The sequence below is a fragment of the Vidua macroura genome, chromosome 16, assembly GCF_024509145.1.
Source record: "Vidua macroura isolate BioBank_ID:100142 chromosome 16, ASM2450914v1, whole genome shotgun sequence".
In the NCBI taxonomy this organism is placed as follows: Eukaryota; Metazoa; Chordata; class Aves; order Passeriformes; family Viduidae; genus Vidua; species Vidua macroura.
Window position 1 is genome coordinate 12746244 of NC_071586.1, and position 21086 is coordinate 12767329.

The window sequence follows — 21086 nt, forward strand, 5'->3', positions numbered from 1 at the left end:
TTTGTATTCCAAGGAAAATCGGATTAATATAAACTATGCAGAGCTTTGCGGGGATATCGGGAGACTACTCTGTCTGCATGGCTAATCTTGAAATTGTCTGAAATAAATCCTTAGCGCAAGGAATAACGAGATACTTTCAATTAGTTTTTTTTTTTTTTTCCTTGTCGCTTCCCCCCCCCGCCCACCCCCTTCTGCGAGAATTTAACACTTCCATCGGACGGTTTTTACAGGAGAATGGGACACATGCTGGAGAACTCCACACGCTCCACAAAAATGACGGGGTTAACAGTTTCCATCACTGTTGCGGTATAAAAGGTTCTCTTTGGATTGTCTGCTGGTGGCTGCTAAGATGGATCAGTTTCTCCCTGTTCCTGTTTGCGATGTGCTGAAGGATCCGGATTTACTGAAATACTGACGCCCATGAACTTACTCCCTCTCTGCTGAAGGCATCGGATGTGACAGTGCAGAGAAACATGTGTTTCACATTTCTGACTGGTTGTTTTGGTGCAATCAATACCTCCACAAGAAACATTGACTTAGGTGGCGACTGTCATAGCGGGAGGCACACGGAGCGCTGCTCCCGGCTTGCAGGCGGAGCGAGCACAAATCAAAGAGCCCGCCGATCCTGGCAAGTGGGGGCTTCGCTTCCCCCCAAAGCGCGGGGCACAGGCTCTCGACCCTCCACAGAGAGCCCGGCCCGCGGGTGCGGAATGAGCGATGACCAAATCGCTGGCAGGAGTGGCAGCCAGTCGGATCGGATGGGCATCAGTGAGGCAATACCGGTTGAAAGAAAGGTGGATCGCGAAATTATTGCCCGAAGGAATAGCAGGCGAGGCGGAATGATGATAAAGTTAAACTTCTGTTTCATCTTCTGTCGGGGATGGTGGGCGTTTCTGTTGCTTCAGCTCCACATGTTGCAAGCACTGGCACAAGGTAGGGCTAGAGACATTTTTTGTTTATAGAAATGCTGCATCTGCCTTCTGAGAGGAAGGGAATCTTGCTCGGGTACAGAGAAACCCTTTTACTTTTATCCTTATCAGAGATAAACTGCAGAATTTGCACTGAGCTGATTCATGTAGGAATGGTCGTTTCTTACACACAATCGTTTCTTTATGGAGCAGGGATTTGCAAACTGTACCTACATGTTTCTCTCCCTTTCTAGTCCTATCCTTACCCTAACCCAACCTCCCATGGAGAATCACAATCCCTATCAGCACCAAACCTGCTTTTAAAATTTACTTAAATGCATCCGTGCTGTTCTTTCAGGCAGCAAAAGAGTTAACTGCTGGTTTTGTGTGTGTGTGTCTCTGTGTCTGTGTGTGTGTGTGTGTTTAAAACCACTGTGCTCTGAGATAAGTTATTAGGAGAAGGGGAGTCATAAATCCTCCGACTAGAACTAAACCAGGCATGTTAAAAGGAATTCTTTAAACATATGAGCACTATTCTATGTGAGCCTCGGTCTCAGCATTGTTCATTTCTTTTGGATTGCCAAGTAACATTTACCCGAGACAAAAACTGCAATTGATTCGGATCTGAGCATTTCCACATCAGAGATCCTTGCAGTCAAATGAGTCACTTGTAAACGAAGGGTCAGAGTCGACCAATAGACTTTAAATACCAAGTGTCAGTCACTTTGCATGTAAATTCCCTTCTCAAAAATTGCCAAATGTAGCTTAATTCTTAATAATCCTTTGACAGAGTAAACAATAAATGGCAGGCAGAAGCATTACAGTTGGCTGCGCCAAATAACACGCTGAACAAACGCAGCTTTCACTTTCTTTGCTGGGTTGAGTTTTATTGCTGTGTGCATTGTCTGGCTGAAGTGGGGTGTGCTGGACAATGCAGAACTGTATGGTGTGGGACCAGGAGTTAGTTATTAAAAGCGGAAGTTCATACTCCATGAAGGGGAATGGTCTTTGTGTTTTAGCTCTTTGTTTTCAAGTATTTCACGGGGAACAACGGTACATTCAGTTGTAAGAAGTGGATGGGGCTCGTGTGTTGAGGAAGAGGAGTTGGAAGCCAAGTCTGCTGTAGTTCGTCTGCTCTGGGTTTACTGCTGCATCCTCGGAAAGTTTGGAGCCGCAGGACACAGAAGAGATTTAATCCAGTGTTTTATATGGACTCCACCCTCATAAACCTTTCTCAGTGCTTTGTTTATGCTGTCACTGCTATTCCCAAATTACTTCTGCTGAGGCCTGCAAGCCCTAACAGGGTATTGTTATCCTGAAATGAGCCATACCTGACATAATTATCTCTGCAAATTAAAATTCGCGTCACTTTTTGCTTTTTTTCTTTTGGTAGTTGTTGTTGATAGCTGCCAATATGATACTTCATGTTGGCAGCTAAATGCTGATGATTCTTGATGTTTACATTAAAAAAGAAAAAAAAATCATAAAAGGTAGTTTTAAGTGCCAGGGATTCAGGAATCATTTTAGATGCCAGTTTTTCTATGCTTAGTAGTAAACTAGCCATCTTACTGGATTAAAAGTGAATTGAAACTTTTGTTTAGCACATAGTAGAGTGCATTTTTTCAATACCTTATTTCAGATTACTCAGCATTTGCAGTAGTATCAATTTCAGGTACTGTATATCTCAGGGAGTTATGTAGTGTATACAAACTATCCCCGAAAAAAAGTCCTTACACCAAGTTAGTTTTAAGTAACTAAGAGTATTTAAGGCAAGGAGGGGAAGGGAAGAGAATAAGATACATTATTTCTGAAAAATACTGGGGCAGATAAAGCTATGAAGTATAGAAGACATGAAACAATGAAAGACAAAAAAAATTATGTAATGCAGAAACAAAATACATTGTAATTTTTATATCATGCTGAAGATCACAGTTAGTCCTCTTAAGAATTATTTGACACATAAACCAGTGTGGAGGTCTTGATGTAGAAGGCTTTCATTGGAATTTCACAAAATTTGTATTAATTTATAACTTGTGGTTCTTTTTGCACTCTGAATTCTAATGGACTCTAAGACATTCATCATTTTTATGCAAAAATTTACTTTGAGAGAAGATGACAGTATAAAAGTCCTTCATGAAAATGGAAATTCTGCTACAGCCACAGAAGTTTCTAATGGAATGATGTGGTCATATGCATGAGAGAATTACATGACTTCAATCTTTTTATAAGATAAAAAAATGAACATTCTAAATATATGGGCCATGGCTCTTCTGAATGAATCATAATACAATACTATAACCAGCTAATGTTTCCATAATAACTATTCCAGCATTAAAGACATAAGAAGTATTTCAGGCATACTGAAATGAAGGTTCTTCATTCCTAGGAAACAGATCAGGTAAAGTTGTTGAGATAAGTATCTTACACTTCAAGGTGAACAGAAGAAATGAGTTTCAGCTGCAACAGTTTGGTTGAGTATTCCCTAAACTTGAATGATCATCCATATGGAAGCTGATCTTGTGGTGAACTGTAGACAAAACCACTTGTAACTTCATTTTGTGCTTAGGTCTTCAGCTGTTCTGCCTTCTGATAGTTGTGTTACATATTTCAGTGTAAAATTTATCTGCTTTCTTTTTCAAGTGAGTTGACTGAGTCTAAAATGTACATTGGGTTGTGGTCCTGAGTAATGAAGGATTCTCTTTGAACCTTAGTGCTGTTGTGCAGACCTTCTCAGGGTGGGAGTGACTTTCCAGGTACAGAAGACAAAGGCTGTGGCCTGTCCCAGGCTGGGAATGGAGCTCCCACTCCTGTGATGGCCAGGGCTCTGCACAGGGCCCCCTCACACTGGGGGTGTGTCTGCACTGGCCCATCTCAGAAAAACTAACCTGTAAGAGTCCCCAAACTGTTGCACATTCCTTTGTTTACTCAGCTCTCTCTGCCTGCTGGCCTCTGCCACCAGCCCTCTTTTCATGGCATTTTTATTAAATGATGTACGAGATGCTAGTTAGCCTCAAGTCATCGTGTGTCATCAAATAGTGATGAGATGCTAATTGATAATCACTATAATTATCAAATTAGACTTTGTGAGGTGGTGGTAGGAATGAATCATTTGGCCCCAGTGGCTGCCTACTGTACTTGGAGGAACATCCTCCTGCAGAGTCTGGCTCAGGGGTCTGCATGCCTGGGCAGAGTCCTGGGAATACACAGAGCTCCTGCAGCTTTGGAATTTATTCCTTATGTATGAGATTAACAAACACTGATGCCTACTGAGGTACAAAATGTTTACTAAACTACTGGAATATTTGTATGGAAATAGAAAAATTCTGCTTATTTAAAATAGGTTGGAAGTCGCTAGAGGCTACTCTACGTGCATCTTAATGGATTTAAGTACCTTCCCAATGTCTATCTTTTGTTGAGGAATGAAAGAATACTTTGAAAATATATTTCTTTGGATTGATAGCTGTTTTTCAGAAAGATTTTAAAATGAATAAAAGCAGAGCAAAGCTTTAAGCTTCTCCAGCAGGAGCCAGGTATCTTTAAATATTAAGAAAGAGAAGCTTGTCTGATTTTTCTTAGTTTTATGGCAATGGAACTGTAATTTTTTTATGCTACTTAATCAAATCTATATTCAGAATTCTACAAATACCTCGATGTACATTTAAGGTGATATTGATATGCATTATATTTTGAAAGAAGCCATGACCCAGTAAATAGATGAAAATGTTTCCAGGGCCCAACTTCCTTAATTCAAATATTTGATCTGATGTGTTATAAATATGCTGAGACTAAGAAGGCTTTTCAAACAAATTTCAAATTGCACTACGTACTGAGATAATAAACAATGTGCACAGAGTATTTGGTTGTTAGAAGGATGGAGAGATGGCAAAATGTTAGGGCATTACCTACTGGAGAGTGAAAAAAAATATGAATTAAATGTAGAAGGAACCATTTCTAATTCCAAAAGATTCTGTTACTCTTTATTGGAAACTCAAGATTTTGTATTGCCTTTTGTGTTTCTTTTCTTCAGATGAGCATTTAAAGTATGTGCTAGTTTTAAAGCAGTTGATTTTTTTGTGTATATAATTATAATAATTAAGCAATTGATTTGGAGGAGTAGATCCAGGCCCAGTCTAAATAGAACTGGGGTGGAGATAGTTGGCATTTTCTGTGGCCAGATCATGCGACTTCTCACTCTCTCTACTGTGGTAACTCTTGGTTTGCTTTATATGTTTATATTTTGCTGGAAAAGTACCTATTCTTAAGAGTTCTTAGAGCAAGTTCAAAGAGCTGTGAGCACATAATATTAACATTCCAAGTGCAGTGTTTCAGGTGATTCCTTGAGAGTGCAGTGTAATGGTCCTGGTAGAGCTGAAGGGAGACCATAAGTAATAGGTGTTTATAATCATTGTGTTCATGCACTGCCAGGAGATGCTCAGAGCAGGAATGGCCAGGATGTGGAGAGAGGCTGTGGTAGCTCTGCTCTGTGGCTTTCACCTCACTTAAGAAGAACAGAAGGCAAATCTATGTCCTTGAAAAGTTGTTCTGGAAGGTTCTGCCATCTCTGTGCATTGTCATGTATTTTGAATAACAAAGGTAAATGTTGTCTAATATTTTAAAGATTGCTTTAACAAACCATAGAAATACTAAAAAACAATTTCAAATGAGTTATCAGGAAGCTGTTAAGTGAAGGGATTGGGCTTTTGTAGATCTGAGAGGGATTTTTTTATTGTCTTATTGTTCTTATCACCATACATGTACAAGTCTGGAACACATTCTTGACTCAAAAGATTTCCATGCATTATCAACTTTCTATACAGCTTTACCTGAACATCACATTCTGGATGGCCTGGTTATTTGGTCCAGCTGGACCTTTGTGCTGTCATGAATCTGTGGGCTGACTAGAGGCAATTAGATTTCTCATGGAGCAAAATCTTGTTCATGCTGAGTTCATTACAGAAATAGGCCTTTCCTCCTCCCTCTGCATATGTACATACATAACAAGTATTTAAATAGCTTTTAAGGAAAAAATTGATGATATGTTGATATTTTCAAGATTGTGTTTTCTTGAAGTTAAAACATAAGAAATAGAACAATTTTCATAAGATTTATGTAGAGATTATAAAATGCCAGAATAAGGTACCTTTGCATCTTTAATGCAAATTCTTAATGCATGTACATTATTATTAAGTTTAAATTGTTACCTATTATTTTTCCTGTCCACACAGTCAGAACTGAGACTGAGTGCTGCCCACTGATCAGTTTTTCAGTATTTTGTTTTCTTGTCAGTGCTTGGCTCCATCTTTCATTTGCTTGAAATCTTTCAAATTCAGCACAAGAAGACTTTTGTGTGAACCAAAGGAAGAACTGTTAGCAGCTATAGCGTGGCATTGGATTAGACTACTTACAGTTATTACAGCTGGAAAGCAAGTCATTGGTGAGATTTGGGTTCTATTTCTGGCTATCAAGCGAGTATTTTCTAGTGAATAAAGACTCTTCGCTGCACGTGCCTCAAAGATGACCCTTCACCATGCATAGAGCTCGAGTAGAACAAAAATGTAACTTCATGGAAAGGCCTGTTCCCAAAGAACTTGGGGTTTCTGAAGTTATATCTGCCCCTGGAGTAAAGTAAGACTTTGCAATTCCTTTACAGACATGGCCTTTGGAATGTCACAGCCCCAGAAGGTTCAAAGGGTGACATGGGTGAGAAGGGAGGAGCCTTTTATTTTAAAGTGATACCAACTTCATTGCTTTTAAACATACATGACTGGGTTTGTAGGATCTGCTCATGGCACAGACTCTTGACTTCTAGATGTATGTGATACTTGTATATCATATCTTGAGCATTTGTATTTTTGGTTTACAAAGAGATTTTTTTGTTCTGGCTTCACTACAGAAAATAACAAATCTGTTCCTAGAATACACACTGGTCTGTTGCTAATTGTGTTTTAGCATTGAAATGCCCCTGAGGTGCAATACAAATGGCACCCTCACTAAGATTAGAAATGTAGATCCATAGGTTTTTTAAGGGGAGTGTTTTTAGTTTTCAGCTGTTCAGCTCCCTGGAGTAGCACAGACTTTGGTCACACAGGCATCAGGGACAATGCAAATGAGGTGCCAGGACTGCCTGGACAGCCTGGTTGGGCCATGACCCTGGCAGTGTTCCTAAGATCAGCTTCAGCTGGGGGGGAATTTTCCAACTCTGACAAAACACAAGGCCTGACTTCTTACAAATATGTGGAGGCTGCTGCTCCTGGGGAGGAAATAGTGAAGTGAGGTGGTTTAGAAGGCTTAACTTTAGTTTTTTTCTCTGAAAGTCCCTTTCAGTGAGTTTTTCTCTCTGTTGGATGGAGTCTTCCCAACCTGAGTTTATAAGGTAGATGCTAAATTTAAGTAATATAAAAATTCCCCTTAATCTTCCGATATCTCAATTATGTAGGCTGATGATAGGAATAATACTTTTTTCTCAAACAAAAAGAAACTTTGCAACTTAAGTTGCAAATTCCACCAGTATTACCTTTTAATGTTTCTATCTAATGCACAGATTCAGAGGGTTAAAAAGGGGAGGTGTGACATCCAACAACTCTGATTAAAGGAAGTCTTTAACAGCACTTAATGCAAGATGTGGAAGTGGATTGTACAATCTTACGTCACACCATTCAGATAATTTTGAAGTGTCATTTGTATAAACAATAAAGCATTAGAGCTTTTTATGCAGATAATGTGATCCCTTAATCCTGTTTTTCTCATTTCCATGCTCTATTGCAGCAGCCTGAAGAGAAAGTTGATTCTGGTAGATAAATCAATGTCCCTTAGGTCTCTTTAAACCACTTTATGGTCTTTTAAGCCCTAAGCCATATATTTTTCCTAATAAACTCCTTGGTCTAACATGTTACCTAAAAAATAATTTGTTGGATATTGCTCTCTTGGACCAGAAAGTAGGGAATAATGATAACATAGCTCCAGTGTGTGTTGCCAGACGGGTCCCACATTGATTCTGGGCTGCAATTGAAGTTTGTAACTCATTATTACACAAAGAACCAGAAGATTTTGTGACATTGCTTTCATCCTCAGGTTCATATTTGTCAAATTTTGTGTATTTATTAGCTGAGAATGTTGTGGCTTTGATATAAGGTTTTGGCATTTAGTTCATAGGAGATCAACTCAGTAGCAATGCTACTTTTTAAGAGAAGGTGCTAAGGAAATAATGGAACTATAGTGCAAATATTTAAAATGTTTAGACACTTAGAAAAAATTATTTTGTTAAACTAGTGCTGTTTGCTCACCTAACATTTGTGTTAAGCACAGACTCAGTTCTAACACTGTCATTGCAGTCTTGCTGGTGCATTGGGGAATTAATGTCCCTGATTCTTATTTCTTATCTGTCAAGAAGTGCAAAGGCCATTCATGACTAAATACTTAGAAGTAACTAAATGGTATATGATTATTGGAAAAGAAATATATGGTGCAGTGCCATACCTGCAGTTCAAGGATAATACATTTATCATAACATGGAACACGTTGCGGGGGTATTGAAGTGCTTGGGTGGAGGTGAAGGGAATTCTGCATCAGTATTTCTAAATGTGTGTACTGATAAGTTTAAGTCCTCTTGAATCTGTGTGTGTAGAGATACACCAAACAGTTTTCTTGTTTGTGACTGTTTCCTTTCCTTCAGGGTCAAGAGATTTGAATAAACCCAGATCTTACCTATCATGTGAATGTAACATTTGCAAACCAGCACCTTTGTGCTTTCTTCCCCACTGTCCCTGCTGTTGAGGAGAAAGTCATTGGCCCTTTTGTTTTATGTTGTGATGCATAAAAAAACTTTTACAACAGCTTTGCTCTGGCAGTAGTGCTATGCCATGGTGAAGGCAGTGCTGTTGTTTGTGTGCACATCCATCTGTGTGTCTCAGCATTCCCTCTGAAGTCTTTATCCCTTTGTCTCAGGCTGACACAGCCTCTACCCCAATGTGCTTCTGCTCTCAGATTAGTGCTCCTCCGTGCTGTTGTGTACAAGTAATGCCTCCTGCTAGGGACAGGCTGAGGAGGAGGCTTAAACCCTCTGATTCTGCACTTGCAATGTGGAGCAGATCCTGCCTGTGGAGTGATCCTCTCTCTGGGCACACAGTGCCTTTTCTAGGACACGTGCATTGTGTTAAGCAGGGCTTTTATTGTGCTGGAGGCCTTGTCATCTGGAGAGCAGATGAGCAGGAAGATTGTTTAATGGTAGATTATCCCAGCATTTGTTTTAAATGTTAGATAAGTCTAAGAGGCGACAGATCAAGAACAGTAGCTCCTGTGTTTCACCTTTTGCTATTTTTGTTGTCATGAAGACATTAGATTTGTTTTTGAAGATGGAGTAACTGAAATTAAAAACCATTTTAATGCCACTTCAAGCACCAGGTTTTAATTTAAATTCTATCAACTAATTTGCCATTTCTCTCTAGAATTTGTTTTGTTTTTACAAACATAACTGTTTACTTGTGAACAACATCAGATGTATCTTAAATGAAGAAAGTATGTGGATTATTGTTAAATTAGTTTCTTGCATTGTGCAACCATAACTTTCTAAAATGCCATATTTTAGCTAGAAAGAATATTTTCTTTTTATCTTAAACTTAATTTTTAAGGTTGTGTGTTGTCTTCTAGCTTGGAACTTCTGTACAAGGCTCTTAGCTTTTAAGAACTAATGAGAGGTTAGTGTTTTGTTCTGGGTTTTTTCCTCCTCTTGAAAAGAATACATATTTTACATTGTAACTTTATAAAATTAGTCAACTGAAAGAAGATGTTTCCTGTTCATAGAGCCTAATCATGCTAGTGCTCATTATCCATAGAACAAGGCTAAAATTTCACTTTTAGGTGTTCCGTTTTAGGGAAATGGGAGAATAGGTCAATTGACTCTAGCTTAATTCAATTACAAGATAGGCCAGTGATGCTATTGTTTAATGAAATCATCAACAGAAAAATTTCAAGTGACTCTCAAGATAAACCTCTCATTCATACACAAGTTTGAAGCAGCAGTGAATAACAAAGCAAGATTTGTATTTTGGAAACTTTTTTCCAAGCTGTTTATGCAGCACCTAACATCTTCATTTCAAGTTTCTCTATACAAGTGTTGATCACAATCTTACTCAGATTTAATTAATTATATATGGCTTATTATTAGCATTTAATTGGTCAAATATTGAAGCATATTTTTCTGAATCTTCAGTTAAGAATTCCGAGTCAATGGCACTCATGTCAAACTCAGAATTTCAAGTGCTGGTAATTCAACATTACATTCACTATATAAATGCATCATAATTAAAATGATGCCTTGTCAATCCCATTCAGGTTTCTTGTGAGTATAATTTTCAGCTTTCATATACTGGATGTAGCTCTGTCTTCTGCTACCCAAAACCTGAACAAGACATATTTATGGTGTACTGGTATCAGTAAAAACCTTCAGTGTTAACTGTTGTGCCTGTTTAAACTCAAAGAGTGAAAATCTTACTGATTCTGTTAAGGAAGTCCAGGTCAAATATAAAACTTATTTTTTTTATATTTTCAAATGGTTCAAATCCAGTATATAAAAGAATATTGGAGCAGCCACTTAGAAAAGACAAGATGGCTCTGTAAGTGATCCTATGGGCAGATATGGAGAGTTCTCATCCATATAATTGACAAGTGAAGTCGAAGTTTACATGTAGTATAAAAAAAAGGAGATGCTGAGTCATTTTGCATTTCCACATTTAACATGTGAACAAATGTTCATACATGTCACAACAAATCTTGAAAGAATTCTTCATGTTCTAAGAGCGTTTCTACAGAGCTGCAGGACATTATAAACACTGCTAAACCAACTTCTGTGCGAATGTTCACTAGAGTGGAGTAAGTGCTAGCTGTCACTATTAAAAATAATGGCTTAATTACTCATGTTTGCTTGAAATTCATTGCAGTGTGAAGTGATTAGGCATTGATGCTTTGGTAAATTATGGCATATTGCACATTTTCTGTAACCAATTAGTGAGTGTTGGTGTTGGGCACGTGCAGTGCACTCAGTTGTCACTCATCTCATTAACATCCAGATCTGTGCAGTTACCAGAAGACTTCTGTTGGAACTTTATACATGTAACAAAGAAAATGGGAGATATATATATATATATATATATATATATATATATATGAAACTCAGAAAAGACAGCAAATAAGTACAAGACAAGATGAAATTTACAGTGCAGTTCTAAGCACATGTTCTTGCCTTGACTGAAAAGCTCCCCAAACCAATACTAGAGTTGCCAGATATGGCATTCTCATAATTCAGTCAAATCTTCTGATCTGAGTGAAAGGCAAATGTTGCCTTCATACACATTTGCAGCTCTCTTCCAGACATCCAGCAGTCTCAGCTGTCTTGAAATTCTGGAGAATGGCTAAATGCAGAAAAAAACGTGTGTTTGCCTGCTTGTTTAGATGCTGCATCAAGGCAAATAGAACACCAGACACAGCTACTCAGAACTCATGTAGTAAGTTGGCAGTAGAATGTACTGTACAGATGAAGAACTGTCTGTAGTGATTGATGTATTGGGGTTTTTTTTGAAGTCTTCAGTGTGTTAAAGACTTCTGAAGTTCCATTTCTGATGCTGGTCAGAAGTTCCTTTACTGTTCTGATTTTTGTAGACAGAGTATTTTTGTGATTTAGATGCATATATTGCTGAATTTCAGATTTCTAGGCATGATTTGTGTTTAAGACTTGTTATGGTTTAAGCCCAGCTGGCAACTGAGTACCACAAAGCCACTCACTTCCCCCACCAGCCGTGGGATGGGGAAGAGGATTGGAAACTGAGAAAACTTGTGGGTTGAGATAAAGACATTTTACCAAGTAAAGTAAAAGCTGTGTGTGCAAACAAGGCAACCCAAGGTGTTCCTTTACATTGTCCCCTCAGCAGGCAGGTGCTCAGCCATCCCCAGGACAGCAGAGCTCATTGTTGGTGATTAATGTTGGCTTGGGAAAGCAAACCCATCATTCCAAATCCCCCATTCCTCCTTCTTCCTCCAGCTTCCCATGCCAAGCATGACACCAGATGGTCTGGAATACCCTTGGGTCAGCTGTCCAGGCTGTGTCCATCCCAATGCCTCGTGCGCCTCCAGCCGCCTCACTGGCAGGGTGGTGAGAAGCACAAAAGGCCTTCACTCTGTGCAAGGGCTGCTCAGCAATAACAAAATCATGTCTGTGTTATCAACAATTTCTTTCTCAGCACAAATCCAAAACACAGCCCCCTACCAGCCACTGTGAAGAAAATTGACTCATCCCCAGCTCAAACCAGCAAATGACTGCATCCGTAAATGCATTTTCATTTTGTACCTTATATATTGACTGAGAGAAACTGTATGAAATGGCATGATCTTAAATGAAGATCTCGAATCTCATAAATCTGCATTGTGAAATGTAATCGTATTAGAGGCAGAACACTTGTGGTTTTTCAATTATAGTGGTGCTTTTTCATATCACTGTGTGTGAAGCAGTTCTGTCAGAAACAAAGAGTTCAGAGCTCTCAGACGTACCACCTTTGAAGAAACAGCTAAAGGCAACAGGTTTCAAGCTCTTTGAAGCCTTTTCTCTTTGAGTCTTTGTTAAAGGATGGTCTCTCAAAACTACTGGTCACTTACTAAGTCTGTTTTTAAGTTTGTGGGGAATCACATGAAGTGCATTATTACATATTCATGTAGCACAGAAAGGCACTGTATTTTTCCTTATATAGTGCACATTTGTATTTTATAACTTGCAGAAATTCAGTTAATTGCAGTGAACGCTTTCAGTAGGAGGAGCCCATCTCAACTAATATAAAAAGGAAGCGTAAGATTTGTCGGAGTTAGTTGAACATGATAACAAATGTAATTATACTAATAGAACAATGTGGTGTATGAAAGCAAGAGATTTTAATTTTAACCTACGTTTTGTAGAGATTACATGTTAGAAACATTCTCTGGCATAGTGCTTTATACTTTAAACAGTTTTGAAGAGTTACAAGATTTAAATATTTGTATTGCAGTTACAAGATTCTTAATTTTCCTTTAGACTTTTAAAAGCTTTAGTTGTGTTGGGATTATTTTAAATCTTGTTTGGTAGAAGAATTAATGTATACAATGGGGTTTATTAATAAGTGTTACTGAAGTTATACAGATTCATTCCAATGAAGTTCTTCAGTGTCAATGTGTAAACTGCTCTACTCTTTTTTTTTTTTTTTTTTTTTTTTTTTCACTTAAACAAATGTGGGGGATTCTGTGTGAGAAGGATGTGTTTCAGCAGGTTTCAGGAACTGAGATATTGGTCTGTCCCCTCACTCAGATTGGTAATGGAAGTAATACGCTTTCCAGGTAAAAAGTCTGTTGAAATGTAAATGTTTTATGATGAAATACTTAGGTTTTGAGATACACAGGTTTCATAGCAGTTCTTAATAAAGCCAAGGAATCCCATGTTTTGGTTTCAATTTTAGTTTTATGGTTGCTTTTTTGCTGCTTTTTTGGGTTGGTTTCTTTTATGCCATAATCTTGCTCTGTATTACAGGTTTAAGGAAATAAATAGAATCAGATTGTTGATGTGATAAAAACCATGATACATTTTTTAAACAGAAATTTTGTTTGAACCAGAAAAAGACAAGACATGAGTCAGTATCTTCATATGTATATGAAGGAAATATGTACAGTAAGGAAAAAAAGTAGTGTGTTTTGACTGATGTTGCTTATCAAGTTGCATAGAGCAGTGTGATGGCTTCTCAAGTTAGTAAAAGCCATAACCATCAATCTTCTACTGAATATGTGTGAGCTATTTAATAAAATTAGATATTTTTCCAAGTCTTAAATCTTACTAGTTGTTTACGAAGATGTTCCAGACAGAACAATACTGAACTGTTGGGTTGCATTTGCCTGTACTTGGCTATTCCAGATGTGTAGATCCCCTAATCTCAAGAAGGCAGTATTTATTCTGAACTCTGGCCTTTCCTTTACCTAGATCAAAAGGAAAGATATGTGTTCTCAGTAACACAAATATTTAGAGTTGTCCAGCTTTTAGGTGTTTCACAGTCCAGAAAAATGCAAGTTAGTAAATAAAAAGGATTTCCTCTAGTTGTCATGCTTTCAAGAATCACTGATAGAATTAATGATATTTCATTATGTACCTTTTTTCTCCTGTAGAAGCTTCTTCCTGTTAAGCCAAGCATTCCATATTCCTGGAGCTTTCCTTTACCCATGCTCCTTTTTATTTTGCCTGCCTTTGATTGAGTTTTTTGGTGTTGCTTGTTAATTTATTTCTTTTATAGCTAGTGCAGAGACTTTGGTTAGCAGAATGGATGTCCTGTGTGGGAGAAAACAGAGATACTGCATAAATGGCTTTTTCCATGCTGGAAGATGAAGGATCTTGAATTCTTATCTATAAATTCCTGATGCCATCCACCTGGGCAGAGAATAGAACACATATCTCGCAACTGTGAGGTACAGGGGAAAAAGTTCAAAAGGAAAATTAGCTAAAAGCCGTGGGCTCTTGCTGAGGGTTTTCTCTGAGCAGGTCTCTGGGGGTTATGGAGGGCAGAGCTCTGCTCTGATCCTGAGACCTTTGCAATTGTCTCTCTCACCCTGGAGCTCGTCTGGTGCCAGGAAGTCTGACCTGTTTATCTAAATCAACGTGGAATCTTGGAGATTGCAGGGAAGCCACAAGTTCCTGCACATCAAGCAAGGATTAGTGTTGTTACACTTTAAAATAGCACATCCCAAAACTATTTTAAAATGGCACCTACTTAGCACAACCCATCTTCTGGATCCCCTCTTTTTAACACTTCCAGTTATAATGCTGCAAGTAGAAGAGTTTGAGTACTGTGGTCAGAATGGCAGAGGAATTCTTCATCATTTATCTTCTATAGTGTCTTGATCACTATTCGACCATCTCAGATCTTATTCATATCATATCCTCTTCATACATCATCTACAGAATTGTTTATTAAGTTCTGAACAATTAAACAATGCAAACTCATTCAAGGCAAAATAACTGGAGCAAGTGCTGGTGGAGCACTTGCACAATGTCAATATTGCACTGATATTGCAAATATCATTCGTTCATTCATTTTTTGTATCTATTTGACAGCATGACATAATTTAAGAGAAGAGAAATAGATTTTAATTAGCATATTTCTGTATTACTGAACAGCTAATTAGGGAAATTAAAGTACTTTCTCAGCTATGAATAGTACGTTAAAAGAACTGTGTAACAAAAATACCCTTGTAGCTGTACTGCTGACTTCCTGGAAAGTACCCATTTAATTCTATTACAGATTATTAGTGGTGCATCATAAAGTTGTGTGAGTGCTCTCAGTTGAAGTGAAGAGAATTATAAAGACAGAAGAATCAAACCTTTGAATATGGTTTGATCAGAGTTTGCTAGAGACTTTATTATATTGACTAGTTCATAGAGCAGTGCTAATAATATAAAAAATCTGATACTTAGGGCTTTAGATTTTTAAAATGAATGCCACAGTAATGGGGAAAACTGGCCTCATCATCCAAGGGAATCTTTACAATTCTTTTTTTTTTGGTGTTTTTAATTATTGAAAGTTACTTTTAGTCAGTTTTCACATTTTGAAAACTTTTTCTGAGAATTTTTTATGAGGACTCCCGTATAACAAATAATTTTCCTGCTAGGTAGAATATATATTTAACTAGCACACAGTTTTCTCTGGCCTGCTATTCTAGGAAGAATTTCTTCACTGGGAGGGTGGTGAAACATTGGAAGGGGCTGCCCAGGGAGGTGCTGCAGTCTCTGTCCCTGGGGGTGTTTCAGAAAAAATGAGGGCACTTGGTGCCATGGTCTGCTGGTCAAGGTGGTGATCAGTCAGCAGTTGGACTTGATAATCTTGGAGGCCTTTTCCAACCTCACTGATTCTGGGATTATTTTGATAATTCATTTTGCCAAATGAAGTATTAGCAACACAAGGAATACAACAAAATTCATGAGGAATACATAGAAGTTCATGTCAGTCCCTCAGCTTTGCAGGGAACTACATCTCTGGGAGGCAGACAAATATTATTCTGGCTTTATTGCTGCTCTGAGAGTTAATGACCATAGTAACGATAAGGATATCTTGCTAATTGTCCACTAGTTTTGGTTTTAATAACATTTTAATTTGCATATCGGTCATGTGCTGAAAACACATGGTTTTAATTGTTCATCTTCAATTAGCATAGCTTTTCACACTTTTTGAATGGGCTTTAAAAAAGTTTAAAAAGTGCTGGTCTAAGAAGTTTGTAGAAGTGAATTGAGACACAAAAGTGAAAAAATAGGTTTGTGTCAAAAATACTGGATTTCAGTTAAGAACTGGAGTTCTAATTTCAGTCTTGCCCTGTGTGGGTTTCAGCTTGGAATGTTTTGGGCCATTATGACCATTACCAAATTGACTGACGTCTGTGTTTTATCTTTGAAAAAATGGATTATTGTTTAGAGCCTAGAATTACAGTTTGAAAGGATAAATTATTGATTGTTGGCATTTTCCACAATATCAGATATTACTCTAAGATCTTGAAATCTAATTTCTTTGATCTTGTAAAAGTGAAGTAGAAAGGCATACTTTAGATTGATTTGGGGAAAAATGCTTTTACAAATAAAAAAATGTTTTCATATTTGCATTATTTAAAATGCATTTTTGTCTTATAAATATGCTAATCTTTATAAGCTGCTTCTGGTGTGACATATGGTTTGTAATTTTCAGTTCTTTGACATCAACCTAGTTTCTAGTACATAAAAATGTACAATTGGCAGGGAAAATTAGTATGTTCAATGGCACCATACTTAGAAGACTTTCAGAAGTATCTGGGGTATTTATCTGTGTTATAAGCAGACAGATGTTTGAAGAGGTCTTGGAGGTTCTGTTAATTTTGTGTTTGTTCCCTTTCAGACAACATTTCTTTGGGGCTTGGTCTGATGGAAAAATTGCAGATAAATGCTTGTGAATAAAAGAGCAAAGCTCAGTTTAACATATGTTTGTATTTTAAGTAGTTTTATATATCTAAAAGGATATTTAGCTTAGAAATAATTAAAATTATTCTCTCAGAGGGGATGGAGCAATGTCAGGAAAGAAAAAAATATCACAAAACAAGTTTAAAAGATTGACTCAAATGACCCCTTAATCTATCAACTAGGACTTAGTCACATACATTGTGTTAGGAAAAGAAGGAAAATAAAATGATAAATTCAAATTTTGTAGGTGTTTACTTGTATAGAGCCAATGACTGAAAAGCTTGAACTAAATGAACTGAAAAAGCTCCAGGAAAAAAGAAAGTTCCTTTTGCCATCATACTGCTGTTTACATGGAAGGAGATTTGTCTTACTTTTTCCCCTTTTTGAAATTTATTCTGCTACAGCTGTCATTGATCTCCCTCTGTTCCCCATTCTACAGGACTGTGCAGAGATAAATTCTGAATTGAAAAACTGTCTTGAGTACCTTGGAATAATCTGCAGTAATGGTGCAGAGTTTAAGTGGGAGGTTCCATGATCTTGTCCCTGCTCTCTGAATCACGTGTGCAGTTTGAAATATTCCAGCCAACCTTATCCAAGGTTTTGCACTCCTTGTTGGAAGCAGCTGCTGAGAATCTCGAGTGCTCAGCTCTTCTCCCGTGACACTGAAGCTGGGTTTGTGATTTGAACTGCCTGAAGCAGATGTCAGAGAGCTGGGTAGAGCATAGACCCACTTGTTAGATCTTAAATAGTAGAATATGTTAAAACTAGTTGCTTTTACTGTTAACTGTTTTCTGTTCAGATTAGCTGCAATTAAATGTTGTTACATGTACACTTTTGCCTTTTCTAAAAAATGTTTTTCTCCATCTTAGCAACGTGAGAGGCACTTGCTAAGCCAGGGCAAGAGAGCTACAGGCAGTTTGACCTGAGTCGTGGTGTGAAAGGGTTCTTTGCTAGAAACTGATGCTGAAGAACATTTCCAAGAATTAATTCATTATTTTTAGTTTTGGAAGGCTGGTTTGATTATGGTTTTCATTTATCTAAGTCCCATACTCAAATCACTGAACAATGATTCCATACAATTTTATTAAAACTAATGAAATTAATACTCTTTTCATAGGCCAAATTCAGTGTGGTACTTCAGCAAAAGCTTAATTTCAGCGACATGAGAAGTGATATTATTGATAAGTCAAGGGTGCTTTACCCTACTCAATTATATCATCATTTGTATTAAAAAAACCCCTCTCAGTCATTTGAGGTCTTTCATAATAAAAAATTTCTGTACATTATTCTTAGTAAATGAAGTACTTCCCATTGGTCTCGCTTGGCTTTTTTTGCTCTAGTGTTTTTTTTGTTTTTGTTTTTGGTTTTTTTTTTTTTTTTTTTTTGAGATTTTTGAGTGGTGTGCAGAATTTCTTGTACTTTTGTGCCAATAGTTTAATATTTTTAAAAAAACTGTCAGGAGCGTCACTGAAGTTTTGTCACATGTTTTTGCTCTCAAGTCAGGGCATCTTCTTTTTTTGTACTAACATCTCTAGTCTTGTTTTGACTTGACACAAAGTGATCTGCATTTAGTAAGGTCAGAGCTTCAGGTGATCAGAATTAGCAGCTGTCTGGAGCAATTCTGTTTGGACTGACAGACTGGAGGTGTGGCTGTGGTCCACCTGCCATCTTTGCCTCTCTCAGTCTTCATGAAGGCTTTGAGCCCGTCAGGGCCTTGGGGACGTTAGGTGACAATTTCTCTGAGCAGCTTCACCAGGACCCTCCAGCCACACCCTCCAGCCCTGGGCCCTCAGCTCCCTTTCAGCTCAGGACTGGGAATTTGGTCCTTACCTGCTGGAGAGATCCCAGCCCTGTGTGAGAGTTTGGATGGGTCCCTCGGATGTGCCTTGTGCCTGGTGCTGTCCCTGTACCCATTTCTGTCTCTGCTCTGCCCCAGTGTCACTGCCTCCTGTCCTGTCTGGGGCTGTCAGCGGGTTCCTATCCCTGTACCCATTTCTGTCTCTGCTCTGCCCCAGTGTCACTGTCTCCTGTCCTGTCTGGGGTTGTCAGCGGGTTCCACTCCCTGTTCCTCCTCTCCCTGCTGTGCTCAGGTGCTCTGGGGCTGCACCTGAATGCCAGGGGAAGCCCCTGGCCTGGGATCACACTTGGTCCTGCTTTGCTCTCCCTTTGGGAACAGCCAGCCCTGGCTGCTGCTGGACACTGCTTCAGTGTCCTGTGTAAAGAGACTTTCTCAGCGCTGGCAGCCAATGCTCCCAGTGTTGTCCTTTTCCATCAGTGGCAGGAGTGGCAGACACAGCTCCCTGCCTCAGTGCAGTGCCCTGGCACCAGCACACCTTCCCAGCCCCTCACACCTGCCTCTGAGCCCCTCACCTTGCTGGAATCTCCCTCTTCCAGGCTCACTCTTCCCCACCATGGCCATAAGGCTATGAGCTTTTTGTGATCATCTGCTGCTTCATGGCTGAAGTAAATATGTTTAATTTTGAGTGTGGTTTTAAAAGATAAATTAACTAAACCACAATGATGCAGATGCTACAATTCAATGACTCAGAAGAAGAAAGCAGGGGGGCTGGAAGGGATTCAAAGGTTCAACAGTATATTCTCATGGGCTATGGCAGGATCAATCATACCATCAGAATTCCTGACAGATATTTATTTAATCTGTTTTCTAAGCACTTCAGGAAGGGAGATTCCAGATATTCCATTGTCAATCTGTTCACTATTTAACTATCCAAGCTATAAAAAACAAATTTTCTTGAGTTCAGAGTCTAATTGCTTTTGCTGCTACCAGTACTCCAGATTGCTAAAGTAGATGGTATTTTGGACACCTGCTATCCATAATCCTTTTCTGTTTCATGGGTTTGATGAGCCTTTGCTGCTTGCATTGAAATTTGAAAAGAACGGAACTGAGCTGTCCTTTGTTAGTGAAGTAAACACATATCCAAACTGTGTCCTCAAGAGATTACTCAGCCAAGTTTTGAAAAACTACTTGGAAAGTCTTAAGAGTTGGCAGTTAGGATCTTCATTAGAAAAAAAAGTCAAAACACAACAACAAAAACACCCAAAAGAAAACAACCTTCTGTAGGCACTGGCACTTTTGCAGCCTTCAGTCAGGAGTGATGGTGGAGTTTTCTGCTCATTCCAGATGTGATTCTGTGCAGTCTGGTGAATTCTCAGCGTATTCTCATGATGAAGTCAGTCACCTTTCAGGGATGCCTGATGAGAATCCTTTAGGTCTGAACATTTGCTAAGTCAGACACCCCCAGCATTCCCTGTGGTATGAATTCCTCAGGACTGCTCAGCTGGGGAGGAAACAGCATTAACTTAGTTCTTAAGATAAAACTGAGTTACAGAATTTTGGTTATCAGAGGCTGAAGTCCAGCTTCCTTCTTGCTTCATAGCAGTTGCATTAAGTGCTCCTCTTACAGGACTGCATGCTTGCAGGCCAGTTACAAAGCAAGAATCTTGAAGTGTAGAAAAGATGGAAGATTTCAGAGTTTAAGGAAATAGAACCTGTGGCTCAAAAAAAATTCTAATGCTTTGCTAATTGGACTTATAGGGTTTGAGTTTCTTTCCCCAAGGAAATGCCAAAGTTATTTAATTTGGAAGAAGACTGCTTGCATGTGCTTAGCTGCAGGGAGAAGGAGGAATTTTCATTGGGTGAAGAAAAAAAAAGGTGTTGGAGTGGGGTTTTAAAAAAATTGAAATGGGCTGAAAGAGAGGAGCAGGAGTGTAAGATTTTAGAATGGGACTTTTTGTTTAGATAGGAGCTCATACTTTTGCCAAAGAAAGCTCTTTGTAGGACCAGAGTTCACATTTCAGGACAAGCCAAGAGATCAGAGACCCAATGCATGAAATTTGCAATCCTGAATTCTCACAAACACTCAAGAATAGAAGGAAAGCTCAAGGGAACTGACAATCGGGCGATAATTTTTTTTGGTTTTTTTTGCTTATCTTGCCATCATGCATCGTGTGACTTCTTTTAAACTGTGAAGTTTGTGCTTCTGTTCCCAAGTCTCCTAGAGTTAATAAGCTGTGTGTCAGACTGGAACTCTGGAGGAGCGCGATGTCAAAGGATCTGCAGCTCGTGGGTGTCCCTGTGAGGCCATGGGGCTCTGTCACCCACGGCGCCGCCGCAGCTATCGGGAAGCTTTGTAATCATCACAAGAAGATGAACAGCCAGTGCTGGGGCATATCCAGTTGAA

The 21086-nt window shown here is 38.7% G+C and overlaps 1 protein-coding gene across 1 annotated transcript in view; it reads left to right on the top strand.

The window, feature by feature from the left end:
* Window positions 1-473: 473 nt before the first annotated feature.
* The window catches only part of SDK1 (sidekick cell adhesion molecule 1), a 383954-nt gene continuing 363341 nt past the window's right edge, over window positions 474-21086 (top strand). The window contains exon 1 of the mRNA XM_053992256.1: window positions 474-933. Within this exon, the coding sequence (XP_053848231.1) occupies window positions 474-933 (460 nt within the window). The remainder of the gene's footprint in view (window positions 934-21086) is intronic.